The sequence below is a fragment of the Drosophila guanche genome, unplaced genomic scaffold (assembly GCF_900245975.1).
Source record: "Drosophila guanche unplaced genomic scaffold, DGUA_6, whole genome shotgun sequence".
NCBI classification, from domain to species: Eukaryota; Metazoa; Arthropoda; class Insecta; order Diptera; family Drosophilidae; genus Drosophila; species Drosophila guanche.
In genome coordinates, this window is record NW_022995749.1 from 2,699,888 (window position 1) to 2,717,908 (window position 18,021).

At 46.7% G+C, this 18,021-nt stretch overlaps 2 protein-coding genes across 2 annotated transcripts; one reads left to right on the forward strand and one right to left on the reverse strand.

The window, feature by feature from the left end:
• Positions 1–5,723: 5,723 nt before the first annotated feature.
• On the forward strand, positions 5,724–8,036 carry LOC117585649 (AF4/FMR2 family member lilli). The gene is made up of 2 exons (XM_034275237.1): positions 5,724–6,326; positions 6,436–8,036. The coding sequence occupies exons 1-2, from the start codon at positions 6,309–6,311 to the stop codon at positions 7,741–7,743; spliced, it is 1,326 nt and encodes a 441-aa protein (XP_034131128.1). The 5' UTR covers positions 5,724–6,308; the 3' UTR covers positions 7,744–8,036.
• Positions 8,037–16,385: 8,349 nt separating this feature from the next.
• On the reverse strand, positions 16,386–17,759 carry LOC117585383. The gene has a single exon (XM_034274832.1). The coding sequence runs from the start codon at positions 17,757–17,759 to the stop codon at positions 16,386–16,388; it is 1,374 nt and encodes a 457-aa protein (XP_034130723.1).
• Between the last annotated feature and the right edge of the window lie 262 nt (positions 17,760–18,021).

Consider the following 18,021-nt stretch of genomic DNA (forward strand, 5'->3'; position numbering starts at 1 on the left):
GAGCCATAATCAGCGCAACTTCCATGGTATGCCGGGGGCTGGTCTTTGGTATTCGTTCAATGGGGCAAGAGACTCTCTTCAAGTGGACTTTTTAATAGTCTATCCGGCTCTGATGACATTTTGTGGGAGTTTGGCCAACAAATTGGCACTCAGATGGAACGTCTTTATCGCTGTAATAGCAGTCCAGCAAATGGGTTATAAATAGGTGAAGTTTGCACGTAAATTGTGAAATGTGTGACAATATATTCGTGGGAATGCCGTTGGCACCACGTTTAATATTCGATGATGGGGAGATGGATAGATTCTTTATCTTTTAAGCATTTTATAACTTAAGTTTATAACTATAAAGAATTGTACATTTTATTTACGATTCAACAAAAAAGTCTTCTCTCCAGAAACGATAAAATTATTAAATTAAAATATTCAAACTAAATACAAACAAATTGAATTTTGATAACTGTTATTTACGCTCGTTTTGACGCTCGTCTCGCTAAGCGCAGCTTTCGTCGGCATACATAAGCACACAGCAGATCATGCACGTATCGACAGAGAGCTTAGAGAGAGAGAGAGAGAGAGCGCGCTCTATTTTAGGCATAAGCAAGTGCAAGCAGGTAGGCGGCTGAAGGCAAGCAGCAACGGATTTAGTTTCAGCTCCAAGCAATAAAAGCTGCACTGGTTGGGTCTCCAGAAGTCAGCAGATACCGTTACCGTTACATTTACTGACAGTTATGGCTATTATGGCGAATCGGGTGATCGAGCTTTGGACAGATTGGATCCAGCAGGCCCAGGCACTTGCATTTTATGTTCACCGAGTTTGAGCTTACACTGGATGCATATTTTGGGCTTACTCAAATTGCATTTGTGGTGTGGATGGCATGGCCTTAGGGATCCACTGGGTACATCCAGTTTAATGATTGGAATTATCATCATTCCTTGAGCAAAATAATTGGTAGTTTTAGTGTTGTTAGCGGCTGAACTTTGGTGTTTGCGTGATGGGATGTCATGGCTGGACTTGGATATGATGGCACACTGCAAGTGTACGCCGCCTCCCCTGTACCCCCGCCCGCCTCCGACGCAGACGTGTACTTAATTGCGAGCGTGTTTATTATCTGGCTGTTGCCGAACGTCATGCTCGTAAATTAAAATGACACGCTTTGCATATTCACTCTCTCTCGAACGCTCCTGGAGAGAGGAGAGCGCACACACACGGCAGCAATAAAAATTTTAATTATTCAATTAAATTACACTCGAAGGAAGGCGTCGCTGGGTGTTGCTTTTGGCCAAATGACTGACGGCCCATAAAATTGACACCCGAAGCAACTGGCACGACAGGACACTTGCTCAAGGATGAGGCTGGAGCGGGCACAATGCACTGCGAAAATCATATAAAAATCATGTTTATTTAATTTACATCACAAAGAGCGGCCCGGCCCGTTGTCGCAGCCGCCGCTCGTTAAATTCCCTCCTCGCGACACCAGCCCCGACCCTGACTGGCCACGCCCACGTTTTAAAAAACAATAAACCGCTGGGGTGCTACGCAGGCCAGGGCTGGCGCAGGGCTGGCGCACGTAAAATGATTAACAAATATGTATGGGTACCCCCTCCGAAATAGGCGCTGCTCACACAGATACGCAAACGGGGGCGTTACACGGCCATAAACTGGCGTACGGGACACAGGTGGGGAAAGGTATGGCAAGGTACGGGTCAGGGCTGTCGAAGGGACGGGCCACGCCGTGGGGCACGCAAGGCCCCAGTGCGGCCAGGGCATTGAGGCAAAGCACGCATATTTAATTAGCTTCAGGCACCACTGTCGTTTTGGAGGGTGGACAGGCTGGTGCCCAGAGGGGCTGCTGGGTATGGGCGATGTGGATAAGTTTAGTGACCGCACTCGAACTGTGCCACAGTGAGCACCGCCTCCACAGGGAATACTTCCTTTCAGCTTTGATTTGCAATTAGAAAAGGTGAATCGAAGCCACAGACAAGTTGCAGGCCAACAATGAATTGAAATATCAAGGAAATCGAATAAAAAGAATTACTCTTGACCAATCTTCACTGTACCATTCTTATGCTGAGCCACATGAAATGTAATATGCGAGCTGACGCCCCACCAGCACCCATTTTATATGCGTGTCCATGTTCATGTTGTCCCGCTGCTGATTTTGCTGTGGCCCCTGCCCCTGCCTCTGGCTCTGGCCCTGGCCTGCCTCCCTATGTTCTTACTTATGTTCTTGCCCCTTGAAGTTACTCCTTGCCCCCCCCCTTCCTGTGCTGCTGGTAGTTGTAGTGGCTGTGTGATTAATTCGCGCAAAGAGTTGTGCGCTTCCGTTTCCGGTTGCTGTTGTTGCCTGATGCCAGAGCGCGCGCTTTTATGTTTCACATTTCACATTTCACAGGAGGCTGATTTGTGCTTAGCCCTCCCCCTTCACTGCTCCTGCTCGCTCATTGCCCCTTGTGCTGTGGGCGCGGCTGTGGGCGGAGCGCAATATTAATTGTTTGGTGCCCAACGAGGCTTAAAAACACATGCTCATGTAAGCCACGTCCGTTACAGGAGCCCAGACATCCCGACATCCCACAACCTAAACCACACACGCCTTCTGTTTCATGTTTCTGCTGGGAAAATCTGATTCCAGAGAAGAAGAAGGAAGGGTTTGAGCTTGGTCCTGGGCTTAGAGGAGAACCACTACTGGATATCCCCGCAACATTTGACGCTTTTGCTTTTGCTTTTGCTTTTGCTTTGCCCCAAACATTTAAGATAAGAGCGCCACAATGGGTTGCGTTTGTGCCCCATTAATATGAAAATCAGACACACTTATCTTAATTAGTTAGTCGCATAGAATGAGTCGGGCCCGGGCCCCCTCCCCCCCCCCAGTCCAACTAAAAAGTGAACACTCAGGGGACAGGGTTGCCAAGTACACAGAAACACACAGACACACGCAATGGTAGGAGTCCATTTGGTCTCTTTTTTTAATAATACGATACACACTATGGACATGGGTGCGTTTTGGATATGAGTATGAGCCACACTGTGGCATGTGGCATGTGGCAGCTTATACAAATGATGCCACTTAACATGTAACAGTTAATTTTGTAGCACAAGCGACGCCTTTAGTTTGGGCTCTCCTTCTGCTGCTCTTTTTTCTCAGCTACTCTCGCCGGTGGGGGGTCCCCGGAGGCACATTTAGCAGTGGAGCTAATTTCCGTTAAGTATGCCTCATATGGAGCAACACCAAAGGGCTGGAGGGGGATGCAAGGATTAGGCAAAAATATAATCGTAAAGGGAACACCCTGGCACAGACATAGAATAATTCTACGAGCACGCCCAGCAGCGTGTGAGAATGTCTTCCTTCAATAGGGTTCCAATCATTAAAATTTGCTTTTAATGCGCCTGGAAATCATTCATACTGGATCAGCAGAAGTTTTATAATCAAATCTCAAGCCACCACTCCTCCCTGCCACGACAGACACCTTTCCGGTGCGGACTCTTTGGTATTGCAAAACCAATTGTTATATGAGCTGCGGCCTTTTGTGGTATTTAGTTTTTGTATAATATTCCCACTAGCATTGTTTTTCCGTGGAAGTGCAATAAACCCCAAAACAAAATGCCAACAAATACCCGCATGCACGTGCAGAATGGCTTGATATGGCTGCATGGCATGGAGTGGTTGCTCCTCGTCATTTATCAAAGTCAGCGTTTTGTAGGATCCAAACTCCATGTTCCACAACCCACAGAGGGTCCCCCAATTGAAAAGGTCTCACCCAGATGTACAGAATTCAATGCGCTGTAATGTTTTTGTGCCCTATCCCTATGGTTTTAGCATTTCGCCTGTTTTGTTTTAGGACTTTCACTTGGACAGGGCGAGATTCCCATAGAATTTGTTTCGATCCCCCTCAAAGTTTTAATAAACAACAATAAAATAGTGTGCATAAATACAATGCAAATAAATGTCAACAGACACATTTCGGGAGGCGCATTGGCATTCGCATCCACATCCGCATTAGTCTATGCCTTTGCCCCCATTCGATTGTGTGTTTCAAAATGCAACCTCTACTTGCTCTCTTTTTGGTCAACAAAAAAATATGGATACGGGCTGGCAAAATATTACACGGCATTTGAAAGAGTTTTTAAAACGACTCACAAAACGACAGAATGAGCGAGGGAGGCCAGGAAAAATATGAAATACTTTTATTTATTTTATGTTGCATTTGCATCTGTATCTGTATCTGTTTCTGCACATGTATTTGTAGCTCTTTCTATATCTGCATCTGCATATGCATCTGAATATGGATCTGCATTTGTGTCACACAAAGAGACAAATAAAAACAAAAGTAAAAAAACGACAGGAAAATACAGTATTTAAAAAGCGATTTTATATTGTTGATATTTCTGCATGTGTGGTGGGTGTGCGTGTGTGTGTGTGTGTGTATGGATCGGAATTATTGATTGGTTCTATGGAACAAGGACTGTGTGGCACTCCCCTTCTTTAGTAAATATTCAGACCTGGCCTGTCCTGAGCATTGCCCTGCCACCGTAACTATCAGAGTTACATCACTTTTGCATTTGCTGCCGAGAAAATGGCATCATGTAATTGCAATTGAAATGAAGTAAGCGTAAATTTTGCCTTAAAAACATAATAGCCAGGCCAGGGACAGGAAAGTGACTGCCACGATAAGAGGCATCCAACCCACCTCTCTCTGACCAGCAAAATGTTTGTTTCCTTTCAAATCAGTGCCCGGACCCCAGACCCCAGACCCCAGACCCCAGTACACTTCCTTCTTTCAAGCGTCTGGCCTGGGCCTTCATCTTGGCCTTCGTTTTCTTCGCCTTTCCACTCGGCTTTCCTACCAGAGAAAATAAATGAAAATCACTTGAATATACTAACGAGCTGTTACGCTTGCCAAGAAAAATATAATCAGCAGCATCATGTCTGCAGGTGCACTTAAAAGGCGTTCACTTTTATGCACCCAGCCACAGCCACAGCCTCCACTCCACGGCCACGCCCCTAAAAAGGAGAGCAATCCAATCCGAACAATGGTTCCAACAAAAACACAAAGTTGTTTAAACAATTAAAACAAACCTCTTTTTTTAGTTTTAGTCTTGAGGAAAAGGTAAAGGCAATGTCCAGCTTCAGAGACAATGGAAAATGGAAAAGTCTAAGGTTGAAGCGCTGCAGTTCGATGAGAAAAAGCCCAACAAAAAGTGCAGTCCGAGTCTCAGAGATGCCAGCTTCTCTCAGCCTACAAAAAGTGCGGCAATTTTTGTTATCTAATTCGTACACTCGGACAAAAATGTCATAGTAAAAAAAGTAAAAACAAAGAAAGATTTATTTCAAATAAATAATTATAGCAAGAACTATATTTAAATCCAATATTTGTCTGTACAGTAAATTAAAGTGTAAATATTCAAGGTATTTTTTCGCTGTGTGTAGGAATTAGTAACCGAATCGTTCGGGTATTCTCCTTGAAGTTATCCCAACCTTCAGCCCTTGGGACTTCGAGTGTTCTAGCAGCCAGCTGCTGTCCGCCTGCACTGAGTGTGCTCCAAAGTTGAACCACTCCGAAAAAAAAGTACTCCACTCGTTTCAGAGACGCTGATCAAGTTGGACAGAAGCTCGACTTCACTGCACTCAAAATCGCGGACAAGACCTGGAGCACTCGACTTCACTCCAATGCACTCCAGAGGCGACGCTGATGCAGCTAAATGGGATGCATTTTATGTTTGTTTATTTGTGTTTGTGAAGGCCACAACGAAAGGCGAAGCGAAGCGGAGATCGTGATCATGGCGAAGCCATAATGAAGCTGCAGCCAGATGGAGGCGCGTGCCAGCCACAATCTAATTCCCTGTACTGGTTGTTGTCATGGAAAATGACTTTGAACTTTATTGTTTTGCTGCCAGTGCCAGTGCCAAGTGCTCATGGTCTAGCCGGTTTCTGTTGCGATTTGGGTATAACATTTTCCTGTTGGATTTTGTGCGATTTGAATTGATCGCGTAACTTAATTCATAAATGCAGAAAAAGGAGAGAGAGAGGCAGAGAGCGAGAGAAATGGCAGGTCAACAAATGGCAGACACTCACTTTTTGGCCAGCACCAGCGACCGTCCGCCGTCTATCAACCGCTGAAGCTGCAGCTGAACCCAAAGTTGGAGCTGGAGCTGCTGCTTGTGTAATGGGAAAACACTATCCAGGCCGTTTGTCCTACTCCGAGGCCATATAAAAACGCGCCACCCGACCAAACGGAGGCACATTGCCAGCGCTGCAGTCGAGCAGTCATCAAGGCTGCATTCCCAGCAAAAGGTTCCAGAGCCCAGAGAAATGGCGAACGTTAATTTGGTGAGTGGGGATTGAATGAAATGGATTGGATGCGAGAATATTTAAAAGGCATTCTCAAGTTTTGCATGTTTTGCATATTCAATCGTTTTTATTATGCATACCCAAACAGCAGATGCCGCTCATTGCAGCCGCCACAACCATATTGACGATTGTCGGTGCAACGACCATGGCCAGGAATCCGCCACCTTCCGCCATGGGTGCGGCAGTGCATGGTGGCAGCTATGGGAACAATGTGGCCTCGTTGTACGACAACCGATGGCTGCCCATGAAGCAGCTTCAGTCGCGGCAGCATCATGGAAATCATGAAAGCTACGGCACAGGGGAGCGTCGCATACACCATGGAGGGTCGTCGTCGTCTGGACTGACTGCAGTGCTTAATGGACTCACCAGTCTATCGGGCCTGGGTCACATTAGCAACGGGTACGGCTCAGTGGCTCCCGCCCACACGGAGGCCCTGGCACTTGGGTCGTCCAAGCAGGAGATACCGATTTACGAGGAACACAATGAGGAAGCCGCCGTGGCGGCTGTGGCAGCAACGGCCAACGACTATGGCAGCAGTCTGGAAAACAATCAGCAGCAGCATCAGTCTCCCGCTTACAATTATCCTTCTGCATCGCACAATGGCGGATTCCTGCCCGCGTACGGCTACGGTTTCGGCGGCTCAGAGCAGGGCTATGGATCATGGGCATTATCAGCGCCTGAGGAACAGCAGCAACACCAGCAGCAGCATGAACAGCAGCCGTATGCCTACGAGAAAATTTCAATGGGAAACTTCCTACCACATTATGAGCAGAATTCTGGCTATGATGAGCCGCAGCGGCAGCAGGAGCAGCTCTACCAGCAGCTGAAGCAGCAGCAGCAGCAGGAGCAGCAGCATTCCTCCTACTTTAGTCCCCACGGAGAGACATCCGCCTCTGGCTCTGCATCGTCATCATCCGCATCGAGCGGTTCTGGCGATGACTATGAAGAGCATCAAGGAGATGGCCCGGAGCAGAGCTCCAACTACTTGTCCGAGTCGTCAAGTGGTCATAGCGGCCAGGGGGGACAGGGGGCGCATCACTCCCATCATGTGGATATCATCAACTATGTGCCGGTGAAGCATGTGAAGAAGCAGCACGTGCCAGTGGAGAAGCCCGTCAAGATACCCATTTCCCATGCAGTCATCATACCCGTACGCAAGCCTGTGCCCATCCACATACCGATCACCAAAACAATTCAGGTGCCCTACGAGAAGGAGCTGAAGGTGCCCGTGGAGCGTGTGGTGCCGGTGCCCGTGGAGAAGCACATACCCATACCCGTGGAGAAGCATGTGCCCTACCAGGTGATTAAGTACGTTCCCATCAAGGTGCCCAAGCCATTCCCCGTGAAGGTGCCCGTCTTCAAGACAGTCCTGCACAAGGTCAAGAGCTGGTGGTAGGATCTAGTACGTATCGCTATGAATCTCAACTCTCATTTGGATTCAGCGCACAAGTTTACTTTGTTATAATTATAAGCACATTATGCACCCCCATTCCCGTTCCTCGTCAACCAAAGCGAACATCGTAATGCAATTTTCAGCACTGCGCAGCGCAGCACAGCACAGCATTTCGTTTTTCCATTTTCAATGCCGTTTTGAGTTTTGAAATTCATTTAATCCTCGTGATGTACAACAATTTTGTGACTCATTTAACATTACAACAATTTGCATTCAAATACAAACACGAACGGAAACAGAAACAGAAACAGAAACACACACGAAGCCCGTTGAAAGAGAGTTGGGGGTTTACTGGTTTTTTAAATAAGAATACCCTGTAGTACTGAGGGTATGTTGTGGTGATTTATAAGTTTTCCATGAACTAAATTAGAAATTAATGAAGCAACGCCTGCAAATGCAAATAGCGAATGCATTTATGACAAAGCAACACAAGAACACCTTTTTTCTCCCTGCGCTGTCGACTTTTCGGTTGAGCACGATTGAACATGTCTGTCACATAAAAAGAAACAACAATAAGCCACACATTTCGCTGTGTGTGGGAGGGAGAGAGAAAAAGCTCTGTTACATTGCAGTGCAGAGCAGAGCATATCTCGCGAGCAAAAGCTCACGTGTGTGTAGACACACAGACGTAGATATTTATATGTATAGAGATGTGTACGCAGAAGTCACTTCTGTGATCGAAAACAGTTTCTGCAATAAGGAGACTGAAAGAAGTGCCGTTATTTGAGCCCAATGATTTTCGTTTAGTTTTAATTTCAGAATCTCTGATATTACGATCCCTTTTATCTGAAGATCTAAACAAGAACTAATCGTTATTGAAAATGTATTTTTATAGTGGAAAGAACTCCCAGCTCTTTCCAGGTTAGGGCTGCTCTTGCAATTCACGAAAGAATAAAAAACTTTGTATTGAACGAGATCTCCCAGTACCAGGTATCTCATAGCCGACATGCCCGCCATAATGCTCATACTTGTTTAGCAGTGATTTTACAGTGCATTTATCATGGACATAAACCAACTCCGACTCCAACTCCAGCGCCCTGCCATTCCTGCCATTCCTGCTTTTCCATGCTCATTTATTTAATTTCACTTTAAGCGCACACAACACAATGAAATTTGTGTTAAATGAAATGAAATTCATCTTCACAAAAGGCTCGCTCGCTCTCTCTCTCCCTCTCTCTCTCTCTCTCTCTCTCTCAGGCTCTGCCAAATGCCATTTCCAGACCATTACATCGACAGCTCGGACTCTTTATGTAGGGGCAAAGTACAGTGCCGTAGCAACCCTTGCACTCCAGGGTTTCCCGGGTCTAATTAAATTAAGTGCACACCTTTGTTGTTCCGCTACGCGCTGGCATGTCGCCGCTTTTTGCAGCTCTGCTTTGATTTCCCGTTGCCAGATGGGACGCTTTGCCACGCTTTGTTTTTCTTGGCCGGGGCATCCAAACTGAGTCTTGGTCCAGTTCTGGTAGAGCAAACTAGAAGCATTGAAGAAGCAGAAGTCTTTCATTAAGCAAAAAATTAAACAAAAGAAAATCTAGCAACATTTGATCGTAGAACCTGCTGTGCAGATCAACTTAAAGTTGAAGCAATCTTTACACCTGGAATACCAACCAAAGCCAATTCAGGGCAGAAACATTTGTGGCAGCCCGAAGAAAACAGCAACAGTCACATATCGCACTCAGTAGGATATTTGCTTGCCAGCAATCCCTCTTTCCCACGGCACCTCTGCCACGCACAGCCTCTTCTCTACTCTCCCTTGCATACACCAGTTAGGTGGCTCTTCCTTTGTCCCTGGTTGGCACGACACTGTTTGCAGTTTGGAGCTGGCGGATGTGGTCCTTTTGGCGTTCGCCTGTCAGTCACGCGGCTGTCTGCCCTGCTGCCCCCCCCTTTCGAGTTGCCGCGCTACTCTTGCTCCATTTACTGTGTATTTTTGATGTCTAAATTGCATTTTATTATGTCGCTCGCTCGCTCGCTCGCTCGCTCCCTGAGAAGTTAAACTTCTCTCCGCTTGCCACATATGGCTCCGCAGCAACGTTGTCGTTGCCGTTGCCGTTGCCGTTGCCGTTGCCTCTGTCGTTGGCTGGTGGCTTTGTTGTTGCGGTTGTAAATTTTATTTATCATTTAACATTTTTTACGCTTTTTATGCCGCTCCACCAGTCAGTGAGAGGGGTGGGGCGCGCCCCACCCAGCGACACACTTTAAGTGACTTTCCAAGTACTTTATTTTGCATACGCAAAAAGTATTTGCCTTGTCGCGTCGCACATGTGCTTGCGTGCGTATACGTAATATTGGTGGCAACTCGCTTTACATTGGACTCGCTTCCGGTTCCCTTTTATTTCATTTTGTTTTCTCCTCTTTTGGCTGCAAGAAGAGAGACGAAGACACCAACATCCTTGTCACAGGAACTACTCACAAATAAATTAAAGGGTATCTGCAAAGGGTATCTAAGCCTTCGGCCTTTGCCTGCTTGTGCATATTTTGATACACTCTTTTTGATGTAAAATTAAACATTTTAGTTATTATTATGATTTTCATTTGCCAACTTTATTAGACACATTGTCTTCTGCGTTTGTGTCTTGCCGCAATATTATTTTTACTTTGACATAAACATATTCCATTTATTATTTGTACGTTATTTAATGAGCTGCAAAGCTGGAGAGTCGGCGGGGAGTCGGTTAGCCTCTCGTCCGTGTATGGATGGATGTACAATGGAAACGAATATGTGCGGTGGGTTTTTAGTTTCCGGCAAGTTTGCCCTGTGTTTGGCCGCAAAATTAATTAATTTTAATTTGAGGCTGACAATGACACAACCAACATCCCCCGAACATCCCCCAAGAATATAATTATTAGGATACATGTATCCTAATTACATACAAATGGATTTGTGCACATACACGTATGTGGTGTGGCTTTGTTTTCCACCTTTGTGTGTACTTATGTGAGTATTTTTGCGACAATTATTTGGGAATGACATGAACAAAATCAGGGCGTTGATCACTTATCTGAAAGTATTAGTATTTCCACGCTGGCCCACAACATAAATGGATGCACATATGAAATGACTGAATGTCTCAACACTCTCAGTAAGAGAAAGATTTTCAAAGTTTCCCTCCTCCTCATAGCCTTCATTCGTTTTCCAAAATATGTTGGATTGGAATTTCCTAAGCGCCAATTGTAGCGTTGCAAGTGTTTGCAGCTGATTCCTCATGCAACAGACTCGTTCGGAAATGTACAAAAAAATGAAGTTGGTTTTAATAAAGGCACTGCCCTGCCCATGTGTGGCATGTGGCTATGTGCTGTGTGTGTGTTTGCACTTTTATTAAAAAACTTTTGCATAATGAAAGTTTTGCCAGCTCTCTGTCCAAATTGTAGAGGCAATATATTTATAATTCCCGGATAGTCGGTTCACTTCAGCTATTTACATAAATATTTGTGCAAAAGTTAAGATAAAAATGATTTTTTTGAAGTGTTTGCCTGCTGCACAACGCAACGCAACTCTTTGGCCTTTGTGTCCTCTCAATGTTATCCACTCACCCACATTAAGCAGACTTCATTTCATTTGAGCAAGTTTTTATTGATTGCTCTGCCTTTTGACAGGCATCTCTCTCTCAAAAAAAAAAACATATTCACACACATTCTGTGAGGAAGCTCCTCAGCAACAACAACAACAACAACAACAACAAAGAGGAACAACAATGTCTATACAATGGGAATACGAATTTTTATTGTGGCCACAATGTCTGAGTCGGGGGCTCCGGCAATATTAAGAGGAACACTGAAGAGGCTCTCTCTAAAAGCAATGATACTTTCATCCCCACTCCTCTGCTCATGTCATTGCCACGTAAGGCGGCCACTCAGCGCGATGGCGGTGGCTCAGTGCCTGATGGCTGATGATGGGCGCACACACACACACACACACACATACGAACAGACACCCACACATATACATTGTCGCTGGTGTATTTGGGTGTGGATTTTCGGGATATGCGCGAGCTACATGTTATGAATTTTTTAGGGTCTTTGCTTAGGAGCACAGACAGACAGGGGACAAAGGCAGGGACTCACGGACAGCCGGAAGGACGGACGGACGGACGGACGGACAACAATAAAAGCCTGTGGCACGTGTGCAGTGTGCCGAGATTATGTCTACGTTTTGCTCAAATGATTTACACATCGTCTGTGTGTTTCTTATCCGCGCGTGGACTGGCTTTCATTCGGCCAACCGCAGTTACCAATTTGCCATTGCTCTAAGCGCGTGTTTTTTTTTAGAAATTGCTTACAAAAAGTATCAGGCCTAAAGGTGATTTTTTGGCCATGGGCATAAGCCATGATTGGCCATAAAAGATGCTTAATGTTGCCTTGAATACATGCAGGGTTATCTGTAGATCATCTACAGATGGTAGAACTAATGGGCTCAAAATGCTAACAGCAGCATTCCCATTCGGGAATGGATGCATGGGTCAATGGGTGAGCAAAGGGTGCAGACACTTCAACAGACATTTGCTTCAGCGGAACCACCGTGTCTGGGCGTTGTGCAACGGAAGTGCAATGTATCTGTATCTGTATCTGTATCTGTATCTGTATCTGGAGCTTATGTACCTGGCTGCCTGTGCACTCTGCAGTTGGCTTTTATGGCACTCGAGGAAGCTTGTGTCTGCTTAGTGTTCCACTCGGGGCGTGGCAAAAGAGCAGGCTAATTTATTAAAAACGGATATATGAGGCAGAATTGTATACTATATTTTGGGCGGGAGTTCCAGCACATCGCACTGCCACAGAGCTCATAATTTTCTGGTAAATAATGTGCTGTCAGCATGTCAACGGCTCTCTCTCTCTCTCTTTGTCTCCCTACCCAAACTTGCCACGAAGGTAACAAAAAGAAAGCATATTCGACCAGTTCTTGACCTCAATCAGCTGGGCATGTCCTTGCCACCAACTGCTAGCTTCGAACCAGTTTTAGGCACAAGAATCAAGTGTAAGTGTACTTTGTTATGGGAGTCTTGTGGAGTGGGCACCGGGTATCTGATGTTCGAGCCACTCGATTGTATCGTTGGCCTCTTGTTGCTGTTGCCTTGGAACATTTTTGCTCATTATGTGTGTGTGTGTGTGTGTGTGTGTGTGTGTGTGTGTTTGTACCTGCGATGGCAATGACAACTGCAGCTCATCCGACTGGACACAGTTTTGGATTTGAAATATGATCCGATGAAGCTGAAGCAGGAGCTGGTTGCAGAAGCTGCCTGCCATTTCAACGGCAATATTTAGTTTCATTTCTCAACTGAATGCTCTGTCAACTGAAGCTGCCTCTGGGCTTTGGGCACTGCGCACTGCAGAGCATTGTGTCCGATGACATTTAGCCAAAGGTAATCATATTCCTGCAGTTTCTCAGTGCAAAACTGTCAATCAAAGTCTCTCACTCTGGGTGGAATATGTACATGAATGAAAAATAGTAGAGAGGCCGAAGCTGGAGCTGAGGTTCAGGCTGAGGCTAAGCCTTAAAACTGATATTCAAGCAGACGTCAGTGGACTTCAATTAGAGACATTTTTGATGAGCACTTGGCCATCCCTACGGCTTTTGGTTAGTTCATTTGGCTGTTAGCTGCTGCTGGCCTTGAACGACCAAAAGTTGCAACACTTAATTGCCACACAGAACCCCTGCCCCAGCCAGGGGGCAGGTTGTGAAATATTGATACTTATGCCGGAGGCCAGAACTCGTTTTGGAGGGTCTCTCAGCTCGTTTTAAGCGCACTTTAATGGCAATTATACGCCCGAGTAGTTGTTTGTGTTACCAAACTTTGGCTCAGGAATGGGTGGGGGTATGAAGCGTCAACAGAAAGGCAAGACAGACAAACAAAACCCCACACACAGCCACATACTCGTGCACGTATCCCAAAGCCCCCAGACGATCCTGGCAGCATAAATCCTTTGGAGTGGATAAAATACTTGCCAACATTTTGCTTGCTGCTGCACGCACAAGATTATTAAAGTTGTGTGTAAATAGTTTATGGTAATCATAAAAGATACACACATGCGAGACACAGCAGCATTTTTGCTTTACGAGCGGTCTTCCACGCTTCCACCTTTGGCTGCGTAAAACTTCAGACATGAAATATCACTCATTCGCCGCGCTGCTGCCACTAAAATTGCAACTCGTTTCCTATCCAATAAACACAGTGTGGCTCCAAAAATTGTTGCCTGAAAGTGCTTTTGGCCAAAAACGGGCGAGCGTCAACTGTTTTCTTGAAGTCTCCCTTTGAGTTCACATCAAAAATAACAACTTGCCACCTGAGTCGCAAATTTTGATGCTGCACATAAATTGAACAAAATCGGCTGCTGCTGCCACAGAAAAGGGTTGTCCGTGCCGGTGTCCATGTCGCTGTCCCTCCCCGCTGTACGGGGCTAAAACTTTTCGTTTCCTGGGCGCTAACTGATGCCTGGCCGTTGCTGTCATTTTTCAAGGGCTTCCCACCCAACCCACACCCACACCCACACCCAGACAGAGATCTGAACCAGTTAATGCTTGCCCAGTTGCTGCTGCTGCACAGCAATTATCAAAGTTTTTGAGGCAAAAGTGCTGATTAATTTTTAATGTTTATCTCTGCTGCTGGTTGTACCTGTCCTCCCCCCCCCCGCAGCAGCACAAAAGTGTGGAGTCATTTCCTAAATTATAAAGTCATTTGGCTACCACCAAAAAACGAAGCCGAAACCGAAACCGAAACCCGGCGGTGATTTAAGCGCATTCTGACTTGCCGATTCGGCGGCTGCCGCTTCTCACTTTATCAAGTGGACGCAGAGGCAAGGCACACCAAGGGGCAGCGTACACTTAGAGAAAAATTGAATAATGATATTGATATTTATATGATTAGTGTAGTATTTAGTGCATTAAATATATGTTTGGCTTAGCCGTAAATGTCTCTAAAATTTCATTTTAATAAATTTAAAAGTTAATAAAATCTTTCAAATTTATAATAATTATTAATTTATTTGTTACATTTATTTTATATACATGTCTAAATCTCCGTGTAACCAACATATTTTTTCTTTGCGTGTTCTGGCGCGAGAGAGAGAGAGAGAGAGAGAGTTTTGGTGCCCCCCTCACACGTGTCGAATGCGTGACAAATTAATTGTAAACAGCCGCAGGGTCGTATTTCGATTTGTTTCTCGTGCTTCTGTTTCCGGTTTACCGATACACATGTTCCACATACACGTAGTAGTGGTCCATTGTTGCTTTAAGGCTATTTTTTTGGTGACAGTTTGACAGAGCAAAAACATTGCAAGCGATTCATTATTTTGGGGGGAAACAGTGGCACGTACAAGGACACACACATATGTGTGTATATCTATTATCTATTACTAACGAAACCGCTCGTGGTCGTGGGGCCACTCGCCGGCTCGCAGTTGCCGGAGTCTCATCAGCAGAGAGTCGTCGCGGTCAGCAATCTGACCGGACGCATGTTCATTGCGTTTTGCGGCTTTCGTTAGTTCGGACTGTGCCCCCGTTCCCGGTCCGTTGCGGTCACATGGTCACAAAGTTCCTAACGAAGCGGTCAATGTGTGTCCTGCAATTATGAATTTATGTGCATTTATCGGGCAAAAGTCCGCTCCCGCACAGTCGCATTGATTCGCACGGACATATGATTATTTAATTTGATTTTTAGCTGGGCTTCCGGCTTCCGGCTGTTTTGCGGCTTAGTCTCTGCACACTCCATAAATACCAATCATAATCATTTTTGGCAACAGAACAGGCCTCTAATTGTGCCCGTTACTAGTCTAAAGTATATTTATTTCTGATCAGCATTCAGTGCAGTTTTATAGGCAGCTCAATCGTCTTTAGTTTGCTTAAGTTACATTCTAGATTTTCGCTCGCATGTGCTCTGTAGAAGTACAATGGCTCCCACGTCAATTAGAGTTAATTTCATTAGCCGGCAATAACTTGCAGCACTTTCCGCAAGAAGTTGCCTCTTGGCCTGGTCTCGTGCAACTTTACTTTTTGGCTAATTCTGTTGCTGTTGCGTTAACGCCTCGCTGAAGTTGAACGTCGCGTTTATTTTGTGCGTCATTGTTGGCTGCCACTGGCCCAGCAGCTCCTGCCCTAGGATCTGCCCCTGCCCCGTACTCTGCTGGCAAAAGTTGTTCTTGTTGCAGTTGCAGTTACATTTGGCAATTAGCCGCTGCATTTTCTTGCACTTTCGCTACTTTTGGCCAGGGGCCTTGGCACTCCACCCATTCCCCCTCTCTCAATACATATTTATTAGCCGCATTTGTTGGATTTTAGCTCAATTAAAAACTTTTACTCCGGCTACTTTTCTTCATTTGGGACCTCTCGACTCCGATTTTGGCCACGACTCTCGACTGCCGACTGCCGACTGCCGACTCCCGACGTCAACTTCCATTCGGACTTTCGAGTGTCTTGTTTTGCCAGAAGTTTCTTTTCTTTCTCTTTTTGTGTTGTCTTGTTGCAAGCACTAATTGCAATTACTTGGGTCTGGGAAAAGGGCAGAGAATTGCTTGAAGAACAACGTTAGGAATTTATTATTAAACACTGCAGATCGCATATGCATACAAAATACTCGTATTTGAAGACATTTGCTTCAACCCAAGAGATGATTGCCAGCTGCTGGAGCCCAACCACCCGATGGCACGTAGTGGGGATGCTGTTTGTGCACCACCGTCCTTACCACGGGCACTTTGACGGGATACGGATAGTAGACGGGAGTGGCCACAGCCTTCTCCACTCGGTAGGGCACACGACGCTCGACCACAAACGGAATGGGTCGCTCGACGGGCACAGGTTTGATCCGCTCGATGGGTATCTTCAGCTCCTGCAGCTGGGGCACGGCCACCGTCTTGGTGACGGGCACCTTGATGGCCACAGGCCTGGGCACGGCGGCTATAACGGTGCGAGGCACCTGCAACTGCAGCTTCTCTTTGTAGGGCACCAGCAGCTTCTGGTAGTGGGTGATGGGCACCTGGCGAGTGATCTCAATGTGCTTGCCCAGCGGCACGCCGGCCAGGGCCTTGCTGCTCGTCGGTGTGTGGTGCACGCTGCTGGTAATCGGTGGCAGGAAGTTGCCGCCACTTTTTGCAATGTGCGCGTCGGTGTGGGAGTAGAGCAGCTGCTGCTCCTGTTGATCCTGCCGGCTACCCAGTCGCTGGCGTTCCCGCGGCTCCTTCTGTCGCTCTTTCGCTTCCAGTTGCCGTTTTCGTAGGTTCAGCTTCTCTTCCTCCTGCTGGCGCTTTACAGGGTTCACCAGTGTCTGGCGCTCCTTGATCCTGGAATAGACACCAGACTCATTGTCCTCCCCCGCCTCCTGCAGCTCCACAGTCAGAGCCTCCCTTGCCGGGCGATAATTGGAAATTTGTTCGAAATGGTAATGGCTGTAGGGGGGTTGTTGCTGTTGCTGTTGCTGAGGCAGAGGCAGAGGCAAAGGCTGATATCCATAGCTTTGATAGGCAGCCCCAGGACCAGGACCAGGACCAGGACCAGCGACATTTGCCTCATAATTTCCAGTATTAATGACAAAATCGATATTACCCCGCTGTCCGTGATGCTCGGCCTGCTCGTGCTCCCCTCCACCGCCATAGAGCGAGTGCAGCGGCACTTTGCTGTCGTAGTGGGAGGAGAAGGGCACAAATCCATTTGCCGTGCTGCCCAGCGATGGCCAGAGATGGTGTGGGGCATAATTTCCATATGTGGCCCTGGCCAAGTCATCGCTGCCACCAGAAGTGCCATAATAATTTCGTGTATATCCTGCTAATCCTGCCAACGACTCTGCCGCGGCCGCGGCCGCGCCTGTGTCATGGTAATTGCTTCTGCCATGTTCCACAGGCAGAACCACTGGCGGCAGCTGGAATGGGAACGCAGCAGCAGCAGCAGCAGCAGCGGGAGAGTGCGGATGCTGATGGGATGGCAGTGGCAAAGAGGCGTCCAGCGCCTCCACTTGGAGGCCGCTGCCGCAGCTCATTGTTATGGATAGCAGGAGCCACATTAATGCATAGATCGTTAATGAACTGTTGGCATGTTGGCCCAACCAACCGCTAGGAGGAGCCGCCATGTCCGTGTGTCCTTCGTGTCCTTCCTGTCGTGTCCTCTCGGTGCTAAGCCTTGGGGCTTGGACTTTTGGTAGTGCGTGCGCCAGTCTGCCGTCCAACTGCTGTGGCTGTTTGTCCGCTTTCAAATGTAAATTTCCCTTGGCCGCGTTTTCGATTTTATAACAGCCGCCACAT

What these genes read in the sequence shown, in the direction of transcription:
- LOC117585383 (XM_034274832.1), bottom strand. Translation starts at nt 17,759, where the DNA reads ATGAGCTGCGGCAGCGGCCTCCAAGTGGAGGCGCTGGACGCCTCTTTG.